Consider the following 25,319-nt stretch of genomic DNA (forward strand, 5'->3'; position numbering starts at 1 on the left):
GCATCCTTTTTCCTGTCTGCATTAATGACATTACAGTCCTGTATTCACTTATAGCAACAAACAATTATTAGGATTAATCAAACAATTATTAGGATTAATCAATTTTTCTTAGTCTGTTTAGATAAAAAGAATTTTGAGAAACTGTATACAGCTTCATGTTCTTAGTTTATGCATACATAGTATATTAAATAGGATTTTTTCTTTTGTAGATTTTTAAAATACATGCAGTTTCCCTTCTGCATGTTATTAACCTGCAGTAGCTAGGAATTCCCACTAGATGTCATGAGAGGGTTAGTTTGTGGCTTCTATGAGAAGATATAGTAAGTCTGGCTACAGTATATCCATGCAAAAGATTATTAAAATATAGCTTTATTTTCAAATGTAGAGTTTTTATAGTGCCCATAACAGTTTTAAAAAATGTACTTGTAATGAATCAAGGAAAGCACTTTTCAATTTTACTTATAATAGCAGTCTCCATCAAATGATATTTAACATTATATCTATCAACTAGAGTGTACAAGGTCCTGAGTTTGAGCCTTGCAGAGGAAGTTTATTTTTGCCAGAGATGGCCTTTACCTGTCGCCCTTGGGATTACGGATACTGGCAAAGGCTCTTGCCACCCCTATAGTGCCTTTTTTAGGCAAGGTTCAAATGACAAATTCACCACCATAACAGGTACAAGCAAGCAAAATCTGAGGGTAATGCTACTCAATGCTAGAAGTCTAAACCTCAAAATGCACTCACTCGAGGCACTCCTTAAAATGGAGAACACTGACATCTGTGCAGTGACAGAGACCTGGTTCAAAGCTCCAGAGAGCAACCCTGCATTACCAGGCTATAATTCATACACCTTTCGGCCACCAAACCTGGACCGAAACACTAAAGGTGGAGGTGTGTCCACATTCATTAAGGATATCCACACCTCCAAGGTAGTTGCTCAGCATAATACATCCGAGATTATTCAAGTTCACTGAACTCTGGGCAAAACCACAATCCAGATTGTAGCTTGCTACCGACCCCCCACGATGCCCCAGGATTCCCACTCCCCTTTTCTTGATACACTGGAAAATATTAAGGTACAACCCAATACTCTAATAATGGGTGATTTCAACTACCCTACCATTAACTGGGAAAACTACTCATGTACCAACTCTTTTGTTCAACGTTTTCTGGAAATCATCAATTCCAACGCCTTGGATCAACTTATCCACACCCCCACCAGGGGCAGCAATATCCTAGATCTGGTCATCACCGACATGGGTGACCGGTGTTCCACACCAGAGGTCAGCTCCTCGTTGGTCAGATCCGACCACAAGCTAATCACCCTAGACATCCACATCCCACTCCCACCCCCCATTAGGAAAACAATTATAAAAAATTTCTCCAAAGCCAACTTCACGCTTCTTAAGACAGAAGTGGCAAACTTCACGACACCCATGCAGACAGACAATAGAGGTACGCCTGCTGAATCCTACACAAATGCACTTTATAACCACTTACACAAGTGCATGGATCGTGCTATCCCTAACAGAACCAAGATGCTATCCTCCAAAAAAAGGAAGCCAATCTGGTGATATTCTGCCATAAACAAACTCTGCAACAGAAGAAAGAAACTGTTGCAAAAATGAGTAAAATTCCATGATTCGAGGAACTCCCTGGTCAGCCTCAGTAAGAAGCTGAGATCCCTCATAAAATCCTCCAAAGCTAGTTATGAAAACAAAATTGTCACCGATTCTAAAGACAACCACAAAGCATTCTATAGCTATGTCAAAAATCTCAATGGCAACACTCAGATCTGCTCTGAGTTACAGCACAATGACACTAAATATACAGAACCAACTGATATTGCCCACATCCTGGCAGATAGGTTCAGTGCTAACTTTACCCCCCTCTCACCCCCTTAAGGGCCAATCTTTACACCGGAAGAATGCAAAGTTCCTGTAATCATGGCTGCACATGTAAAAACCTCACTCTCCAAAGCCAAAAACACAGCATTCATGGGACCTGACAACATTTCAGGCTGCCTTCTACATGAACTACAGAATGATCTGGCACCCCACCTAAGTACCATGTTGAATCATAGCCTCACCTCAGGCTTTGTGCCCATTGAATGGTGCACCACAACAGTTATCCCACTCCACAAAGAGGGGGGGGCACAACAGACCCCACAAACTACCGCCCCATTAGCCTGACGAGCCTCATCTGCAAGGCCATGGAACGTATAATCATGGAACTCATAAACAAAGACATTGGAGATCTCCAAACTCTGGACCCCACACAGTTTGGGTTTGTAAAAGGTAGATCATGTCTCCTAAACCTGACAGACTTCTCTTAAGTAGTCACCAAAGCCATAGATGAGGGTAAGGTGGTTCACACAGTCTTATCTAGATCTCGCCAAGGCGTTCAACACCATCCCCCCACTCTGGAATTATAGATAAACTCACTAAACTAGGTATAAATCCCTATGTCACAGGATGGGTTGCCAACTGGCTTACTGACAGAACCCACACTGTGAAAGTAGCAGACTCCAAATCAGACTTCAGACCAATGACAAGTGGAGTACCACAGGATTCAGTCCTGGGTCCTCTCCTGTTTGGTATCTACTTCTCTGAAGTACAGGCTAACACAGAAGGTCTTTGGCTAACTAAATTTGCAGATGACTGCAAACTAGGAGCCATAATCGAAAATCCTAACGATGTGGACATCCTACAAAAGGGCCTCACTGAGACAGATGCCTGGTGTGAAAGACATGGTCTCAAGCTCAATGCCAAAAAGTGCATTGTCATCCCCTTTGGTAAAAACTCTGTACCCATGAACTACCACATAGGCGGTAGTCTACTTAACACCGAAAGTGTGATAAGAGACTTTGGGACACAGGTGGACAGTAGTCTCTCCTTTGATAATTACATCACCACAGTGGTCAGGAAATCCTTCTATGTGGCACACCTTATCACAAAAGGTTTCTCATCCAGAAAAAAAAAGAGGTCATTGTTCCCCTCTACTCATCACTCATTAGACCCATTATAGAGTACAACGCCCCTTTTGGTATGTACCTCACAAGACATCTACAACAACTGGAAAGGCTGCAAAAATACCTCACAAAGAGGATTACTGGCCTCAAACAGATGCCTTACGCAGACCGTCTCAAAAAACTCCAGCTTTACTCCCTCATATATTGCCTCCTCAGAGGCGATCTCTGCCTAACATACAAAGCTATGTCAAACCCAGAGCTGTTGGACATGCTCCACTTAAAGAAATCCCAATCCCTCAGACATACACGCTCTAGGGACCTAAACATTGTCCCCACAATAAACAGAACATGCTGGAGGGATAGATTCCTGTCCCAGTGACTTCCCATACTCTTGAACAGACTACCTATCTATGTCAAACAGAGCTCCTCATTAGCACTCTTCAAGAAAAATCTTGATGATTGGATGGGTAATAGGAAATTCACCCCAGGGATCACTTCTGTGGTTCTGCTTGACAGGGGCACAGGAAAATAATTTTTTTGGTGGCGAAAGCTAGGGTACCTTTTTGGCTAGGCTTGTATAGGCCCTAGGGCCAATAGCCTAGTACCTACCTACGTCAGTGGGTTGAACAATCCCATGAAAAGGAGCAGTGTCAACAAATATTTAATGCTACATAAAGCAGATTTTGTATTCATTCAGGAATCCCACTTAATAACAGAAGATCTAAACAAATTGACCTTCAAGGATTATAAGCTTTTGGTAAATTCAAACTGCAACCACAAACTGAAATCACAAAAGAAGAGATGTCCCCATTTTACACAGAAAATCAATGAGAATTCCAGAAATAGTTCACTCGTAGTCAAGCAATGATGGTATGCTTGCTTTAGTCATCTTAAAACTAGATAAAAAGATGTACACTTTTGCAAACACCTACTGGATATAAGGGTATTGGGACTAAAACTATGAAAAAAACATTTAGACACCATAACATTATCCTTCACTGATACTACAACCTCTAATCCCTTCAATATGTCTCCTGTTGCCAGGCACTTGAACAACTACATAAAAAATTGAAACTTAATTGACATTGATGGCATAAAAATATTATCCTCCCTGAAGTATTCTCACTATTCTTACAGATTTGGCACACAGATCAACATAGACAAAGTCTTTGTAACCAATTATTTACTGGCCAAAACTGATAATGTAATGATGACATCATGCCATATGTCTGACCACAGTGTTACCACCTTCAAGTAACACTTAATACTGACCCCTTAAACGTTTGCCTGCTTATCTAGTAACAGTACAAGGATTTAAAGAATGGTTTCTAGATGAAATAAAGCTTTACCTAGACACCATTAATAATGGAGAGGTTTCAGATATTATCCTATGGGACACTTTAAAGGTAACCTTATGTGGTAAAGTCAAAAGCTGGTATATAAATAAAAACAATTTATGAACTAAAACTAAAACTTGCATCAAATGACAAATCTGCATTAGTTGACATATGTAAACTGAACAAGGAATATCAGGATATCATGCAGCATAAAATATGAATAAATCCGGAAAAAATCAGATTAAAATCCTACTCAATTAATCCCAAGAGTATGCACAGGATTGTGATTAGATCTAAATATTTAAATGAGAAAAGTCATATAAAAGAAATAATATACACTGGAAATAATCAGATTATCAAAGTTACAGATCTAAAACATATCTTACATTTTAAAAACCATTACAAGAATATTAATAACTCATCTACAAATGATAACAAAAGTATAGACAACTTTCTTGCTAATAATATTCAAAAGAAACTATCCAAACACAATATTAATAAAGTACAGTTGTGTATACTTACCATAAATATAGATGTTCGAGTGTATTCACTGTTGCAGTCATTACATTTGGGTTATCTGTTTGCTGTAGCCCTCAGTCGGCCTGATTAACAAAGTCTTGGGTCTTACGTCGGTTGCTGTCTCTTCTTACTGTCAGGCCATCAGGGGTATAAAACATGCAGCCAATGTCATTACATCAGTTTTTCTTGCCCCAGATGTCAGGTGCCCCCCTAATGGGAAGCAATTAAATCGATAAATATACAAGGTTATACCTCAAACAAAAAAGCAAATACACCAAAAAGCTTTTAAGCATTGAAAAGGAGAGAAGAGGTATAGCCAAAAGAAGTCAGGGGAGCTGGAGGGAGGGTAACCAGGACTGCAACAGTGAATACACTCGAATATCTACATTTATGGTAAGTGTACACAACTGTACTATGTTCTTCGTGTTTCACTGTTGCAGTCATTACATTTGGATAGTTTCCCAAAGCTAAGGATGGGAGGAGGAATTTAGACAGCATTAGGACCAGCTATAAGGCCCTGCAAAATTGCAGTGGCAAAGCCAGCTCTGGATTTAGAGAAAATTGGCAAATGGCAATGCTTGGTGAAAGTATGTACAGAACTCCATGTAACAGCTTCTAGGATGTCCCTGGTAGGTACGCCTCTGAGAAAGGCTGTAGAGGTAGATGCAGTCCTGGTTGAGTGGGGTCTGATCCCCTGTGGGATAGGTTTTTCATGGTGCTTACAGCAGAAATGAATGAGTGGCCTATCCATTTGGAGATGATTTGCTTTGAAATAGCCTTCTCCTCTGTCCCTGCAGCAAATGCCACCAGCAGTTCAGATTTCCTTTGAGGTTTAGTCCTGCCCAAGTAGACTCTAAGTTGTCTGTGCACATCTAAGGAGTGCAGTATCCATTCCCCTTTGTTCTGTGGATTAGGAAAGAAGGTTGGCAAATGAATGGACTGATTAAAGACCACACTGGATATCACCTTTAGCATGCAAGAGGGATTGGTCCTGAGGGACACCCTGTCTGCATGAAAGATGAAGAAGGCTCCACTGCCATAAGGGCCTGTAATTCAGATCCCCTTCTTGCTGAAGTGATAGCTAAAAGGAAAGCTGTTTTCCAAGAAAGGAATTTTAAATCTGCAGTAGCAGCTGGCTCAAAAGGAGGAAGGGTGACTTTCTCCAATACAAAGTTAAGGTCCCAGGCTGGAGTTGGAGCTCTCCTGGGTGGTCTTCAAATTTTTGGCCCCTCTGAAGAACTGCTTGAGCAGTGGATGAGGGATGAGGGGAGGTTCTGTGTTATATGAGGTGTGAAATTTTATTGAGGAAAAAAGACAGGCCCTTGTGAAGCATCTCAGTTAAGTACTGTAAAATCTGAGGTAAATTGGGCACTGCTTTGCTCATCCTTTGAGATTAATTCCAGGCACAGAATCTTTTCCATTTTTCAGCGTAAGATTTTCTAGTACTAGGCCTCCTTGCCTCTAAAATGACATTCATCACTGGTTTACTGAGAGCTTAGGTAATTAGCCAGGCTGCTAGGTTCAGTGTTTGAAGCTGAGGGTGCAGAATCTGGTTCTCCTGCTAACACGGTAGGAGTCTGAGGCAGGTGCCATGGGGCCAACAGTGACACACTGCGCAGGAGGGGGTACCAGTATTGGCGTGGACAGACTGGTGTAATCAAAATCATCCTTGGTTTGTCTTGTTTGATTTTTAGTAATACTTTGGAGAGCAGAGGCAGAGGAGGAAAGGCATAAACTGATTTTCCAGCTGAAGGACAGAGCATCCACTTTCCAAGCTTGCCTGTGGGGAGTCCTTGTGCAAAATGTTTCCAATTGATAGTTCTGGGGGGAGGCAAACAGGTGTATATCTGGGCTCTCCCATTTGCTTGTCAACATGTTGAAAATCCTTGGTTCCAGTTTCCACTCATGTGGGTCCATGAGGTTTACGCTTAGTCCGTCTGCCAGTGTATTTAGTTTTCCTGGCAGGAATTAAGCTTGTAGATGCACTTGGTAGTTTAAGGCTGTGTTCCACAATGCCATGGCTAGTCTGCAGAGAGGGTAAGAATGTGTACCCCCCCTGCTTGTTTATGTACCACATAACAGTGGTGTTGTCTGTCTTTACCATTAATTGTCCTGGAAGAATGTGGTCCTTGAAGGCTGTCAGAGCATTCTGTACAGCTAACATTTCATTATGATTGATGTGAAGGTGCATTTGAATTGGGTTCCATTTGCCCTGAATGCATTTCCTTGCCAGGTGCGCCCCCAAATGCATAGTCTGATGCGTCTGTTGTTAGGGTTTGGGCGGCAGGGGGTAGTGTGAATGGTAGTCCCTTGTTTTGGTGGCAGGCCTCTGCCCACCAAAGGAACTCTAGGCACAGGCAAGGAATGATAGGAATCATTGCTTCTAGATCCTGAGAATGTTGATACCATAGGCTTTTTAGATACCATTGTAGTTTCCTCATATGCAGTCTTGCATATGGAATTAGAAGAATGCAGGAGGTCATGAACCCCAAGGCTTGTAGTATTTGCCTTGCAGATAGCAGGGTTTTTGTGGCCACTTGTTTGAAGTAGGTTGTCAAGTGAATTTGTTTCTCTGGCGTGAGGAAAGCCATCAGGAAAGTTTTATTCAAGCTTGCTCCCAGGAATATAATTTGTTGACAGGGTACCAGGTGTGATTTCTTTTCATTTATGGTGTACCCCAGACAAGTTAGCACCCTTTGTATAAAAGCCAGGTGATTCAAAAGTATGTCCTGGTTTTCTGCCTGAATTAGACAATCTTCCAGGTATGGGTATATTTGAATATTTCTTTGTCTGCAAAATGTAATGACTGGAGCTAGTCACTTTGTGAATACCCTGGGCGCAGTAGATAAGACAAAGGGCAGTGCAGAGAACTGATAGTATGTGTAGCCTGCTTTGAAGCGTAGGTATCTTCTGCAAGATTCCCTGATTGGGATGTGCAGGTATGCTTCCCTTAAAACTAGTGTTGCCAACCAGGCATCTTTGCTTAGCATAGGAAGCAACTGGTGAAGAGTCAGCATCTTGAATTTTGGAATCACCAAAAAGATGTTTAGAGTAGACAGGTCCAGTATAGGACGCCAGGAAAAATATTGAGTAGAAACCCCTTGTCCCTTTTCCTCTTCTGGTAGAAACTGAATAGCCCCCAAGCTCAAGAGAGAGAGTACTTGCTTTTGGGCCACTGCCCACTGATTTTTAGGTAGATCTGGCCAACCGCTTGGAGTTGGTAACGTGTGGAAGTAAAATCTGTATCCTTGGGACACTATATTTAACACCCAATTGTCCTGGGTAATGAGTTTCCAGTTCTTTGCATGAAGTGCAATCTTTCCCCCCAAGGGGGCAGTCAGTTGAGAAGTGCTTGGAAGTTTTAAAAAGAAGTTACTGAGACAGTATGCCATAGGAGGGAGTTGTATTACTCCCAGACTTGGAAGTGGAGGCCCCCCACTTAGTCCTGTGCGTCCCCTGGGACTGAAGCCTGGGTGCTCTGCTGGATATGGGTGTGGACTGAGAAAGTCTGGAAGAGGCAGAAAAGGACCAATTCTTAGAAGGCCAATGTCTACTAAATCTTGGAGGTTGTACTTGTAAAAAATCTTTACCAGTTTGCATAGATTTAGCTTTTTCCTCCATCTTTTTAAGAACTTCTTCTGCCTTGTTGCCAAACAGGCGGTCCTGATTTAAGGGAGCATCCAGTAATTTCGCTTTAACATGATTTGGCAAGGATTGCTCCTTACACCAAGCATGCCTTCTAAATACAGACCCAATTACTTCAGCCCCGCAAGATGCCTCTAGTGAATCAAAACCATATTGCAATGTACGTTTTCCAACTTGTTCAGCAGAATGCATTAAATCCTGTAAATCCTTATTTTCAGCACAATCAGGAATCAACATCATTTTCTGTTTAAGCAATCCAATAATATGCTGCTGATACTTTAACATATGAAATTGGCAATTCAAGGCCCTAATGGCCAAAGTTGCAGAAGTGTATACTTTCTTACCCCATCAATCCAGCGCCCTGGAGTCTCTTATCAGAGGGGGTAGGATTTTTGGCAGTAGCTTTAATGCCCTTGAGTCCCTGTGAAATGGTTTCAGGATCTGCACTAGGAATTTTGAAAAGGAACTTGTGAGAGTCAGGAACTCTTATTTATCTATCAGGTTTTCTGGAAGCAGGAGGTAAAGAGTCAGGGGCCATGCTAGATTCCGAAAAGGCATAATCAACAATGCCCAGTACAGGAGGTACAGCTAAAGGCCTGTGTTGGGGCAGGAGTAAGAAATCCCTAAGCCTCTTTTCAGAATCAGAGAAATCCCAACTTTCCCAATGAAAATGCTCCTTGAGAGTATGCAAGATTTCACCAAAAGAGAAATCCTCTGGAGGGGGGGGGGGGGGGCAGAGGGAATAGAATCCTCATCATCAGATTCCTCATAGGTAGATAAGGGTAAATCCTGGTCATCAGAGGAAACAGAAATTTCAGGATCCTGGTTAGAAGTATCATAAGCAAACTCAGTCCTAGGTCTCTTAGAGGGGGAAAGTTGGCTTCCCCTAATTAAAGTAATAAGGTCTTCAGCCATTCTTATCATTTGTTTTTTAGGCAGAGAGGCCTGACCATGCAGTCTGGGTGCCAGTTTTCTAGGCATGGTTTGAGTTTTAGGCCGTGAAGAAGAAGATGGCATCGGTTTAATATGCAAGTCAGTAGGCCTGAATACACCCTCAGAAGCCGGTGCCTGCACAGCAGCTCCAGACCCAGCCAAGGTAGAGATATCCATAGGTTCCACAGTTGAAGCATCTCGTGGCATACCGGATTCTGAATGGGTCTCAGTAGTAGCCTGCGAATCTGTAGTAGTGGGTATCAGGGGCTGCGAAAGCGCCTCACTGAGTACTGGTGAACTGGGCGGCCTGTCTCTGTCTTTATCTTTGTGTTTTTTTGGAATGTTGGTAGTCGGATGGCTTACCGAAGACATATCAGGATAATTGAACAGAGCACCAAAATATTTAGAAGCACAAATACATAGACGACGGATAGTTTGTGGTTTAAATAAGGCACAAAACCAACAGAGAGTTACATCGTGGTCAGGGCCTATGCAAGGAATACAGTACGAATGAAAATCTTTATGAGGTATTTGCTTTCCACAAGAAATGCAATTATTTACTTTTCCTGACATCGGATTAGAGCAAGAAAAAGTTTCCCCAACGGGGTACTTAGCTTTTAGTTGAAGACTTCAGTTTCTGAAACTCGAAAACAAAAATTTCAGGAGTCGGCTGACCGGCACTTGCAAACTGCTTCTGCTTCGGGCACCACATGGCAAGAAAGACTGATGTAATGATGTTTTATACCCCTGACGACCTGACGTCACAGAAGAAGAGACAGCAACCGACGTAACAAGACTTTGTTAATCAGGCCGACTGAGGACTACTGTAGGCAGATAACCCAAATGTAATGACTGCAACAGTGAAACACGAAGAACATCACAGATAAACCATTTTCCTTTAAAGAATTAAAGGAAGAAATAAAAAAAAATAATCCTAAAACAAAAAGGCACCTGGGCTGGATGGTTTAATTCCGGAATTTTACAACTCTTACCTGATAACATCTTGAAAATCTTACTCAATGCATTCCAAAAAGTTAAAACTACAGCAAACATCCCTCCCTCATGGAAATATGCTATCATCTCTCCCATCTAAAACCAAATAAAGAGCCTAACCTTTGCACATCATACAGGCCAATATTTTTGCTTAATACTGACTACAAAATATTCATGTCTATCTTAGCAGACAAATTAAATAATATTCTTTCAATATTAATTAATGAAGACCAAACTGGGTTTATCAAAAACAGAAAGGTCCAAGACAATGTAATTAGATTACTGTCCTTAATAGACTTGGCAAACAAGAAAAAAAATGAGATTTCTATTTTAACCCTTGATATTGATAAAGCTTTCGACTCCCTAAGTTGGCCATATCTGTTTAAAACTCTGCAAAAATACAATACCTCCCCAAACTTTACAGGATTTATTAAAAAACTATATGAAAAGTCGATAGCCTATGTAAAGATTGGATCTTATCTATCTAGCCCATTTGAAATATTAAGAGGTACTAAACAGGGGTACCCCATCCCCATTTCTTTTTGCCCTGGCTATTGAGCCTCTTGTAAATTACGTTATAAATAATGACAGTGTTAAAGGATATAATCCGCCAAGATACAACTGTTTGCTTATGACCTACTAATAACTTCTAATGTTGTTTGTCTTTCGGCTTTTCCCGGTTAGGGGTTGCCACAGTGAAACTCTGGTCCGCTAATAATTGGCAGTAGGTTTTTACAGTGCCGAGTTGCCAGCTCGATGCCCAACCTTCAATGAAGGCATGTCTTTCGGAATGCCACTTGACTACGGGGAGGACATGCAGACTCCACACAGAAGGCACTCCCCGCACACCAGCCGAGAATCGAACAGGAGAACCTCTTGCTGCGAGGCAACCACGCTACCGCTGCACCACCTATTGAAAATTCAGTAGATCACCTATTACATAATATAGACTTCTTTTGCAAATATCTCTGGTCTAAAATTCAATCAGAACAAAACTCAGGCACTTCTAGTGAATAAAAATGTTACTATGAAACTTAAATCAAAAAGCGACATAAACTGGGAGGGCAAGCATATTAAACATCTAGGTATCATTATTGAATCTAATTATAAAAAATCATTCACATCTAATTACCAGCAACTTATAAACTCAATTACTAGTCTAACAGACAGCTGGAAGAGTTACTTTTTCAAATCTGAAGACAGACTAACTATCAAAATGATACTGTTACCCAAAATCTTATTGTCCAAGCTCTAATAATTCACCCACCTGTCAAAATTAAACAGAAAATTAATAATTTATTACTTAACTTCCTTTGATACCCCCCAAAAAACAAGAATTTCTCCTCTCTGGGACACGACAAGCTGGGTTGAAGGAGGTATAGGGTTTCCAAATATTGATTTTTATTTAAACTCCACATTTATTAGCATAGTGTTGCTTTGGAATAATACTTCTTATACATCATATTGGAAATCAATACACAAAACCTTACTTCTTAATAGTACTAGGACATTGCTTGAACCATATACTCAAATACATACAAACATCTTTATATATACTCAAAGTGAAAGGTCAAAATTCGTTCTCACACCTCTATAAACCAAATATTGCTGCTGTTTAAAAACCTTATGTTTTCTAATCAATTAATTAAGAATTTATTAATAATTATGTCCTGGACAGAGGTTATGTTTCCTATTGCTTACACAAATGAATGTCTGATATCTTTTGATACTCAGAAAATGTTAGAATTTAAGAAGGGTGACCTATTATCTCAGCTAATAAAATAAGTTCTGCAGACTATTTGATCAGCAGATATAGTCTGCAAAATTGCATTTGATTGGACATCCAAACTTGTAAGGATTTTATACATACTAAGCTCGTACCCTCATTAGAGGCATACAATAAGAGTAACTTAAAAATCTTGAATTTTATCTCAACAATTATTAATAGTTCCCCCAAGAATACTTCATACATATCTGTTATTTATACAATTCTCAGAAATGATTTTAGCAAAACAGATGTTTCTTTTTGGAATTATGCAAGTGAAGTTAATAGACAAGTATTCTCAGAAAAAGATAAAAAAAACTTTGTTTACAAATCAGTGAAGGAATCCACATCTTTCTTGTTCTGGCGTGTATAAGTCATTCCTAAAAACCAAACATTTTTACTATGGTCTGTCCTCTCTATAGCAAGGAAAATTGTTACTAAAACAGGAAATTCCAATCTACTCCCGTCTTTAAAGTTAAGTTTATTCATCTTATGAAATAAAATTGTAAGAATGAGATTGCTACGATAAAAGCAAGAACTAACAACACAACCCATAATTTAATTGCTTGGACAAAATTGTCTAATCTGTTAGAAAAATATTAAGTGTTCTCCTATGTACATTTCTTTTTTAGTTGTTATGGGCATTGTACATAGTTTGTTTTTTCTTGTTACTACAGTATTAAGTTATTGTGTTATAAAATTAGTAAAATCATTCTGGAAAAAAAAGCACCTGTTGTAGAATAAGCCATGGGCCTATTAACAACTCAACAGGAAACATCTCACAGGCAAGTGTAGTCCCCCCACCCCCGTTGAGTCATCAATAATATACTAAGTAAGGTTTGTACTGTAATGGATGTTTGTGTGTCTCATCTTCACAGTGGTTTCCTAATTAAAAGGAAAAACTGCTCTTGAGGAAAACCAGGTACCAAACTGTCCAGAGACTCCTTGCTGGTCCATCGGCACGGACAACCCCATAAAATGTGAGATGCTCAATCCCCAGACAAGGGTCAGAGTTTTCCTTTCCTGCTGAGATCTTTATACAAAAAAGGATGCATGCTATTTAGTGCAGTACGGAGTTCCGCTGTGGCGACCCCTAACAGGGAGAAGCCGAAAGAAGAAGAAGTGACATGCATATTTAACAAATGCCAAATTACTACACTCTTAAGCTCAAGAAATAGTCCTGTGCCAGTGACAGGCACTGCCTGTTATGCTTAATCCAAATAAAAATGACAAATGTCATTACCTGATCTTCATGATGTGTGGGGTTATAAACCAGTGTGCATCCCAAACATTTTTTTTATAAGAGAAGAAAGCAGTGATGCATCCACCAGGATGAGTAACTAAAGTAGCCAGACTTAAAGTTACAGTGGTGAATTATTAGTTCTGCCTTTGTCTGGTAAAAATAGAAATAATTTTAACATTTAGTGTTGGTTATGTGACCTCTGTAATTTATATACACACACACACAACACACATTTTATATATATATATATATATATATATATATATATATATATAAATACACACACACACACACATATACGTGTGTGTGTTATATTATAGTCCTGTCCATACATAGCCTTTCTTACATATCTTGTTATCCCTCTTTTTACATATCTTGTTATTCTACTTATGGTTGTAACACGTAAATCTTTAAAAATTCTAATCTATATACAAGTTACTGCTGCACGGCAGTGTAAACTACAAACCTTTTATTTCACAAATGTTAAACTATGGCCTTATCTGATGAAAAATACATTTAGTAATTATGGGGTTACTGAAATATGTCCAATATAAACCAGTGGATATGCTCTGTAAATGTTTTAAAATGTATAGCAATCAGGTCAGAGGTCACATCTGGGATCAAAGCAGAAATGTCAGGTGGCACAAACTGTATCAGTGGTTTAGCCTATGTCACAGTAACAACTTCACTCACCCAAAGTTCCCAGGCAAAGAAGAAAGTGGGAGAAAGGTAAGCTAAAGTTTTTGAGCAAATATGAGACTTAATATCCATTTACAGTTGACAGATTACAGGGATTATCGTTTGCGTTCAGAGTTGTTGTTGTTCTGTCTTTCGGCTTTTCCCGGTTAGGGGTCGCCACAGCGGAACTCCGGTCCGCTAATGATTGGCAGTTGATTTTTACGTGCCGAGTTACCAGCCCTGACACACAACTTTCAACGAAGGTATGCCCATTCATGCATGTCTCAAGCAGAAGATGCTCTAGCTGAGAATCAAACCGGACAGCATCTTATTGTGAGGCGACAACACTACCGCAGCACCACCACCGTGGGTTCAGAGTATTGGTATGTATTCTACATTCCTTGACTGAGAGGGTAAGTGGAGAATAAATAAGAAAAGGAAGGTTTAAACAACCCTGAGAAATTGATTTGGTTGGTCATCACTAGATTTCATTACACCACATTTTTCACTGATCTTCTTTTAATAACTAATGTCCCTCTACTTTTAAATCTGGTGTTAATACTTTTCAGTCTCTCCCCAACATGTACTTGATTAATGCTACCATTACCATTAAATCACAGATTAATTTTACTTTGTACAACTGCCTCTTTTTCTAACATTTTCTAGTTTGTTAGTTGCAAATTTTCATAGCAGAAACAATGCAGAAGCCTCCAAAGAAAAACAATTCTGAAGTTTTTTTCTTTCTTCTTACACTAGATATTTTAACTAACGGTTCTGAAAACACAAGCACCATCTAACATTTACTGTTCTTAAGGTCCATTGCTAGACTGAATGCTTTTAGTGAAACTCCTGAAAAGAAAGTTTTCCTTTGTCCATACCAGTTTCTTTTTTTATATCTTTAAAACAATTAGGAGGGCGAACCCAGAAGAACATGTTTATGTGTGTGTGTGGTCCTAAAGAACAAGTTGGTCCCATGAACTGAAAACTGCGAAGGGTCGAAGGTACACAATCTGCGACTGACTGCAATGAGAGGCTGTGCAGCATTTATAACATGTTTTGTTTGTCTTTTTGCCTCATTCGCCTCTTGGGACATCATCTTACTTACCTCTTCAGCAGTGGTGTGAGAGCTGATGGTGATTTTGCAGCTGCCTGACCCAGGGAGATGAATGGTACACACCATCTCTTGTCGGTGCATCAATACTAGAATTTCTTCACAGGACGGAACACACTGTCTGAGCTTTGTCTTTAGTAGGGACTCCGAAATGAATTCTGCATACTTAGCCATCTCTGTTTCTGGAAATAATCTTTGTGTTCTAGTAACAGAAAAAAGAACATTCTGAGAATGTCTAATTACCTTCTCTCTCATATTTCACACAAATACACAAACACACATGTACACATGACACACTACTTCTTGCATATGCACAAACATGGGCCTACAAGTACATTTTCTTGCTCTCCCATACATATATAAATACATATACATGGTGTTTGCAGCATAACAGAAGGAGGAGGAGTTGGAATGTAGCACAATAACTTTACTCTCACACTTCAGAAATTTCATAAAACTACTTAACGAAATCATAGCATTTCACTTGCACATAACATCTATGATTAGCTGGTCATAACAGCTGTTTTAGAGCTTTACTAAGCATCAGCAGGAAGATATTTTACATTTTGTTCAACGATGAAAGTGTTGTGCTAAGTCATGGTGATTGGGAAGTTAATGAGTTACCCATTCATTTACATTCATTGATTCTGTTAGCATACTGCACTGGGATAATTAATTTTGTTTTTAATTTCCCTTCCAACACGATAAACTATCATACAAAGCTGTCCATCTATTTTTTTTCTCATAGCAGGTGCACATTATATTTTGTTTTATTTTCAGAATAACATAATCCAGGATAGTTGCACTGTTAAATCTGTATAACTCTACTTAATAGTTGTTACTTTCTTATATATACATATTTTTTTTTTGATAATCTCCTCATGCAACCTTAGACATTTCTGACATTCAACCCCCAATCTGGTCACATCTTTAACTAAACTACACTGCACCAATCATGCTTTCTCCACACTAGCTCCCTAACTCTGCACTTTTCTCAATATTTACTTAAAAGAACTACCCTCCTATGCAGAATTTTGACCTAATCTCAAAGAATGCCAGTTTATTCAAGTTAAATGCCATTGAACCCAGACACAGCACCTCAAAAACCACACACACGGGGGGCATGGTTACACGGGTTCTGAGTAGCAGCAGAATTTATTAGCTCCACATAATAATTTCCATTTATACTGGATTATTGTCTTCAAACTGGGAACTTTGATCATTTTTTTACATATTTAAATAGTTTTCAGCTTCATCTACATGAATATCTACAAAAAAATATTCTGAAGACATAATTTCCAGTCAAAATTCTATGTTGAAAATATCTTCTCAACTGACTAGTTTTCATCATGTCCTTAAACAAGACTGCCAGTCAAGATGCCAGTCTCAGAAGAGAACTACAAACTCTTTTATCTAGCATACAGGATTTACCTACCAAGAAAGATAAATCTGACTGTAAAATAGACAATTTTAACGAGAAAGCCACTAAACAAATAGAATTACTACACGAAGATCTGAAACAGCAAAAAAGTCCAAATAACTGGCATTGAGGAATCTTTGAATGACATGGATGGCAGAATAATGGAAACTGAACACAACATTGAATTCTTGCTTAAACCAAACACCCAGATGCAGAGCAAACTTGATGACCTCGAAAACAGATCTCACAAAAATAATCTAAGGATCTTTAGTTTGCCAGAAAATGTAGAAGGAAACAATATGACATTTTCTCAACACCTGGATACCTACTATCTTAGACCCACCAGAGGCTATGTCTTTTGGCATTGAGAGAGCACACCGGTCATTGGCTGCTGTAAATACTTCTACCAGAAAGCAACCTAGGTCAGTTATTGTTAAATTTCTATCTTCCTCAGATAAAGAGCTAGTTTTAAAAACTGCTTGGTCTAGATCTCCTCTGAAATATAATGACTCTATTATTCGCTTTGACAATGACTTCTCTTCACTAGTCATAAATAAGAGGAAAGTTTTTTTGCCACTGATCAAAGAACTGAAAAAGATACCTATCAAAACACACCTTTTGTTTCCTGCAAATCTGAAGATTTTCCTTTCAGAGGGACCTAAAATATTTGAAGATCTGGATTCAGCTCTATCTTATGTTAAAAACCATAGAGTTATAGAGGAAAATAGAAGAAATGGAGTAGGCAAACGCTTCGCTTAAAAGAATTGCTTCAAATTCTACATGGAAATCTGCTGAAAAGCAAGAGACTAAAGAACAAATAAATAAATACAACTATATTCTTTCTTTTCATTTCCTTTTGATCTATGCTGTTGTTGGATAATTCTATATTGTTGTGATCTTCTTGCAAGGTAAGAGCTTCTCATTTCTTTAACAAAAAAAAAAAAACTTTATAAAAGTTACCTATAGCTCATTAAATATAAAAATATTATTATTACAGTTAATTACTTATAATTACTTATTAATAATTCTAATAAATACATAACACTTGTTATTCAAGTATAATGTTATCCTTTATGAAATAAAAGGGTATACTTGTAATTATAAGCTGAACTTTCTGTCTTATATTAATACAGACTCCCTTATTTATCTACAACATATTATTATAACTGTTAATAACTATGAAAGGGGCAGAGCTTTATGTGATGACTAAATAAGGGAATATAAATCACTTAATAAAAATGAGAAGATAATAATAAAAGACAAAGGGAAAAGTTAACATATAATGTCTCCTTCATTATACGTTATTAAGCCTCATATATGCTCTTATGTTTCTTACAACAAATAAAATTGAAGGAGATACTCTCTTAATCTTCTTATTAAGATGTTAACTACCTATAAATCAAACAATAACATATCTCAACAGTATGGTACCCGGGACTATGCTTTATATTTCCCTGAATAGTTCAGGACATGTGTTACCTTTCTTTGTTTCAGTTAAGTCCTTTACTTTGTTTCATTTTAAAAGATATTTAATTAAAACCGGAGACTATATACTACCCAGAGATGCTTTCATTCATAAAAGTTGTGTATATACTGAAAAAATGCTATGGTACAAATCTTAGGGATTTTAACAATAACAAAGATAATAGTAGAGCAGTCAGTATGTATTTGCTTGAGGAGGCTGTTTTTTCTCTTATTGTTGCTGTTTATTCTTTTATATATGTTTAGTACTGTTAATAGTGATTTGTGCACAGATTGTTGGACCACTCACAAGCTAGCGAACATTACAGGTTTCAACAGCTGAGTTTAAATTACAAAGAAAAAGCTTTCCGAACCTTTTTTCACTCATTATTTCTCATTTTAACCAAGAGAGACAACTTTGGATCAGCGAGAGCTTGTGGGGATTGTCTGCGGGCCTGTACTTTCTCATTTCAGTCTTTTCTTCCTGGAAAGGCAAGAACAGCTTCTACTTCGCGTTTGCAGTCCTACGAAGCTCTCTGATGACATCATTGCTACTGGACAAGCTGATCAAGGAACTATAACTTTGTTTTTTGCTGAAAAGCGGCCTCTTTATTATAATTTTTTGCTTAAAGAGTATTTTTTTAAAAAAAAAAACGAACATGTCCTGCAGTTTAAATCTATGTGGATCAACAAATACTATGCAGTTACATATCAGACTACAAGCGCAAGTAAAGAAAATGAGTACCTGGCACTGATTATAAATATAGGTAGGCAGTTCTTACATTAAACTGAAAATTTGTCAACATATTATATATAACACAATATTTTAAATGTATTACATGTGACAAAGATTTTATAATAACTAATCTCAAAGAAGAAGCGAAGCTTTAAGCTTAACTAAAGGTTTACTGCTTTAGAATAATAAATATGTGCAGATACTGAGTACAAACAAATTTAAACATATATTCAGTTGTATATAATCTGACTTATAGTCACCTACTGAAACCATATTTTGTGAATATTTAAGTTTATTGACAACTCTCTGATGGATACTTTGTTTTGCAAAAACTGCACTCTTTTAACAAAAGGATATATACTTCTGCAGTTTATATACTTCAGTTAATAAGATTGTTTGCTCAAATTAATTTTGAAGTGGTGCATTACCCCCTCTGTTACTGAAGCTGAGTTACCTAGTGCATTAAAAAAAATATACTGAAGATTTTTACATATAACAATGGAAATAATGACACTTCCAGGGTTAATGAAGTTATGCAGTCTCCTCATTTTATTTATGGTACTGTTGAAATAACTGTACAGAATTTGCAGTGTTATTTTCCCTGATAATTTCTGATAAACCTCACATATTTAGCATAATTCATAAGTAATAAACGCCTGTATTTTAATGGCAATGTATCAAAAAAATAGACCGACTATGATAGATAAGATATAACCTTTCCTGCACTTTAGATGCCTACAGTTGTAGTAACACTGACTCAACTTGTTGTATGCACATCATTGATGCATAAGACCTTTTACAGTTTATTCATTTTCGTTTGGTAGAATACATGCACATTGTTACTATATTATACCAGGAGATACAATTATTGCGACACATTATAAATAAATGATGCTATTTAGTAAATGCATTATCTAATCTAAATATTATACAGAAGCAGTTGTTCTTTATGTATATCTTTGATAAATGAATGTCTCCCATACAGTCTCATTACATATGTTTAATATATTTAAGTACCCTTAACAGTCAGTATGGGTTCCTACCATATTACATGACCTTAAGGTGTCAGAATGCTATATGTCTAATCAATACAAAATTATAAATGTTTTTGTAAATATTTACTAGAAACATATATTATAGGCTAAGAACGTTTCTAAATACTTTTTTCATTTAACAACGTGTTCAATTGTTCAATATTTTTGTTTTAAAAATATTAACTTTTATTCTACATATCTGACTGTTATTTGGTTTAGAGAAGCTTACCTATAAGTCATCTATGATAATACAAGAAGAATGGTTATACTGACATCCAATAACAAATTACAGATTACGCATTTTCTTAAGACAAATATCTTTTGTATTTATAAAGTTATTCAAATTCTTTTTATTTATCTTAATTAGATTTCTAAAAAACCTTAAGATAAAATGCTGATTCTGTCTTTAAAGTCATACATACAACTCACATACGCCTAAACATTTACTTTCTTATGTATAGTCATCATAGTCTAATCTTGTTTTATAGTCATAGTCTAATCTTGTTTTATATCAGTTAAGTTTCCTTTATAATATTCTCATAGACTTCTCTGTTAAATAAGGATATATTCATAGATTCATTAACATTTAAAATACATAAGCAATCCAGATGAGACAAATGTAATAAATCTTTATTAGTTTTAAAAATGCTTCTTTTCTATTACCCAGTATCACTTTCAATTGATGTTACATAATATATATAACAAGTGGTAGCTTTATTCTGCTGTTGCTGTTTGAAGGTTTGATCTCAGTGGTTGATGCCATTGAGATGAGGAGTTTCTAACTCCAGACGGGGAGCTGTTTTTGTTTTTTTCTTACAACAACATGTAACAAAGATTGCTAATACATTTCTTTTGACATCCTTCATTATTCACATATATAACATCCTAAATGATATTGTTTATGAAATAATTATTACCCACATCGATAAGTTAATGTTTATTATATTTAATTTGAACTCACAATATAAAAGAGAGATGATACACAAATTACTTATGTAATATTGACATGTTACAAAACTTATATTTTTTAAGACTTTGTTTAATATGACCACATTGAGGTATTTCGATTAATATCAATGGTCTTAATTCCATAAAAAGAAGCAGTATGTTCAAATATCTAGCTTTACATAAGCCCAATATAATTTTCTTACAAGAAACCCATTTATTAGAAGATGGTATCAAATACATAAACACAAATAAATATATACTTATTACAAGTTCTGAACATACAAAAAAGAAGAGAGGTGTTGCTATTCTTTGGGATAAATCTCTTCCTCTACCAAGAATAATTAACATATATAAAGATAGCAAAGGTTTGTTATGTTTAGCCATAATTGAAATAAACAAAAAAATATATACTTTAATAAATAACTACTGGCTACCAGGTATAGGCACCAACACAATTAAACAACATTTAAATCAGATAGTATCTTATTCTATAAGAAATATAGTCATGGCAGGAGATTTTAATTGTATCCTAAACTCAAAAGACTCAACAAACTTAGAGAAGAGAAAAATTACTCCACAAGCTAAACAGCTAATACATTTTATGAATGCTTATCAACTAAAGGATATCTATGACTTTGCAGATTCTAGCACTCTAAAATGCATGTTTTACTCTAACAGACACAAGTCATATTCTAGAATAGACAGAATATTACTTTCCACTCAAATATTATATGACCTAACATATAATAAAATCATTTCATGCCCAATATCGGATCATAATGCAATTTTAAGTTCAAAATAAATAATTTTCCCAATATACAAATAAAAAGAATACCAGCATACCTTACACAATTAAATGAATTTCAAACATTTATAAAAGAAGAAATACAAAGTTTTATTAGCTTAAATACAGAATCCAATACTCAAGACACTTGTATATGGGATGCTTTAAAAGCCTATCTTTATGGACAAATTAACAAATGGCATCATAATAAAAGAAAAAATCTGGGACAAAGATCTAAACACTACTCAGAACAACCTTGACTCATTGTATCTTAAAAACAAAGATAAACTCGCATCCAGTAATATTAAAGATGAAATAAATAAACTTAATGAAGAATATAGAAAAATACTTCACCATAAAATTATGATTACATTAGAAAAATATAAATTTCTAGCATATTCTTTAAACCCTAAACACTTAACTAATCTTAAGAATAAAACTAAAAGGTTAAACAAACAGAATCATATCAAATAAATATATTCTTTGAAGAAAAGAAGGAAGTATACAATATACAGGATATAATAGAAGAATTTAGAAGTCACTTTCATACAATCAATCAATTTTTGCATCCCACTGAATCTAAGGATAACATAAAACATTTCATCAATACAAATCTCAAAAATAGACTAAAATTACAGATAGAAAATATTGATAAACAAATCACATGTAATGACATAATAACTCAAATTAATAAACTCAAACCTAACAAGGCACCAGGGAATGATAGCATCATATCTGAAACATATATAAAATCATGCCTAAAACAGCTATAACATTACTTCATAATATATATAATATTGCCCAGACTGAATTTATGATTCCCCCTACGTTCATCTCACCAATCTTAAAATCTAACAAGGACCCCAAATATTGCTCCTCATACAGACCTATATTCCTTATTAAATGTTGATTATAAGATGTTCATGAACATCTACACTGAAAGAATTAAGAAAAATTTAACCTTTTTAATTGATGATGATCAAACTGGTTTTGTAATTAACAGAAGCACATTTGATAACATTAGACGAACCTCAGCACTTATAGATTTCTCTCACAAGAAAAAAAATACTTAACTCCAATTAGTTTGGACATTAATGTGGCTTTTGACTCAATAGATTGGGATTATTTGTTTACACTACTAGAATGCATGAATTTCTCAAATAATGTCATAAACTTACTAAAAAATCTATATAAAGGAGCTTTAGCCTATATAAAAATAGGTACATATACTTCAAACAAAATTCTCATTATAAAAGGTACTAAACAGGGCTGGCCTCTTTCGTCATTGTTGTTCACTTTAATAATGGAACCACGGGCAAATGCTACAAGAATTGACAAGAATATTGAAGGACTAAACATAGATGAAGATACAACACCAAAAATACAGTTATTCGCTGATGATGCCCATATAACTACAAAAGGTAATGACTCTTCAATATCTACTTTATCAAATTCTATCAAAACCTTTCAAACTATCTCTGGATTGTCTTTCAATGAAGATAAAACAAAAATATTACCCGTATATTCAAATAAAAATAACAAAATTATATATAATACTCTTAAATCACTTATTTTAGACCAAATCACTTATTTGGGAATTATCCTTGCTAAAGATATTAAAACAATTATACGACTTAACTATGACAAATGTTTTAGTAATATTCAAAATCTAATCTCAAAATGGAAAATAATAACATTCACTACAGAAGAGAGGTTAACTATCATAAAAATGATTATCTTGCCTAAAATAGTATACATTATCCAATCTATCTTAATTCTTCCTTCTAAAAAAATTATTAACAAAATAAACTCTGATATTAAACTTCTTTTGGTATCCAAATAAGTAAAGATTATCTCTTAATCAACACTTACATAGCTAGAGTAATGGAGGGATTGCTTTTCCTGATCTAATTCTCTATTCCATCTCCTCTATAATTAAGGTGATTACTCAACTCCTAAACACTACCTACTTAGCTAAATGGAAGTTATTATGGGAGTCATCCGCCATGCAATTAATACTGAAACTTTCTACTCTTAAGTTAGAAATAATAAATAATCCCATTTTATGGATTCTAAAAGATTATTTTACTTTACAAACAATATTGCCCTACACAACGTGTTACATTCACAACATCTTAGTAACTTTTAGGAATTTCATATATAAACATATCAGATATAAGGAGTGTTTCACTCTATTATTCCCCATAGCTTTTACTCAAGGTATATTAATAACCTCAGAGTTAAATACAGTTTCTTTCTCAAATCACAAAGAACTTAAATTTTGGTTTCACTTGATATCTGACTTTAAGACTAAAAGTGTTGAAAGTATATTACATGACTTTCAATTAGATAAATCCATGTGGCTAAATGTACAAACACTTAGCATAGACAAGAAATTACAAATGATTATGCCAACTACAAAAGAAGATACCTCTATCTTAATACATTGTTTTCATCTAATTCTTCAACACAAACAAACATACTCTAACAACCTTTCATTTTTTTAGAACTGTAAGAGAAGAAACATACTCTTGCCCAGAAAATCATTGGAATTATTATTACACTATTAATAATAGCAATCCGCTATCCTAGTGATCAAGACAAAGAAAATATTTTAAAATCAGCTGGGAAAACATTATCTCTAAAATGGAGATTATACACGTGGAGGTTTATGAACAGATCATTTTATACTCCACAATTAATGAATAAAATAAACAAAAATGGAACATATGCAACAAATGTAAATAAGATACAGATATAGGCTGGGTCCACATGTTCTATGATTGCCCTGTTCTTATTTTGTTTTGGAAGAACATTAATGATTTTGTACAGATATTTTTTTCAGGTAACTTTACTCTTATCAAATCTCTGGTGGTCTTTAATACACCTGTTCCACATTGTGTCAAAAAAATAAAATATTCTCTACTCTGTGCGATATTAGCAGTGGCTAGAAAAATAACAAGTAATTGGACTTCAGAATCTCCTCCTACATTCTCTAAATTCACTAATTTGTTAAAAAGAAGTTATGTACTCACCATAACGTTCCATGTTGGTAGTCCATCTCACCCTTCATTTTTACATATGAGTTTGGAGCCGATCCTCGGCTCTGACCCGGCCGATTTTTAAGCTCAAAGACTTCTGGTTGGCTCGTGGCTAAGCAGGTATCCCATGGTGCACCAGTGCAATCCCCAGATCTTGTTTGCTGCTCGCTAGTAACAGAAAAAAAACCCTTAATCAACAAACTAATACTAAAGGGTCACCAACCAAGAAATTTAAAGTATTACCTCCAGATCTTCCAGGATGGGAGCAGGAGAGCGGGTTGGTAAAAATGAAGGGTGAGATGGACTACCAACATGGAATGTTATGGTGAGTACATAACTTCTTTAGGTTAGGTAGTCCAATCTTATCTTCATTTTTACATATGGGACAGCGTCCCTAGCACCTTACTCTTGGGTGGCTCATTGGAAAATACTCCTGAGCACAGTGGACCCAAAGGATGCTCTACCCCTAGAAGCCAAATCCAACTTATAATGAGTAATAAAGGTGTGAGGGGTAGCCCACGTAGCTGCTGCACATATATGATCAAGTGGTACCCTGGCATGAAAGTCTGTAGAGGAAAACAGAGACCTGGTAGAGTAAGCCTTGATCCTGTGGGGTAAAGGTCTGCCCTCCGAACTGTAGATGAAGGCTATGCAACTAGAAATCCAGTTAGACAATGTCACCTTAGAAACTGGTAAGCCC

The 25,319-nt window shown here is 36.3% G+C and overlaps 1 protein-coding gene across 1 annotated transcript in view; it reads right to left on the reverse strand.

The window, feature by feature from the left end:
* Positions 1 to 25,319, reverse strand: part of PLEKHH3 (pleckstrin homology, MyTH4 and FERM domain containing H3) — a 777,695-nt gene that overhangs the window by 137,515 nt on the left and 614,861 nt on the right. Inside the window, exon 8 of the mRNA XM_044054707.1 lies at positions 15,190 to 15,397. Coding sequence (XP_043910642.1) covers positions 15,190 to 15,397 — 208 coding nt within the window. The remainder of the gene's footprint in view (positions 1 to 15,189; positions 15,398 to 25,319) is intronic.

The sequence above is a fragment of the Protopterus annectens genome, chromosome 13.part0, assembly GCF_019279795.1.
Source record: "Protopterus annectens isolate FY-2018-M chromosome 13.part0, PAN1.0, whole genome shotgun sequence".
NCBI classification, from domain to species: Eukaryota; Metazoa; Chordata; order Ceratodontiformes; family Protopteridae; genus Protopterus; species Protopterus annectens.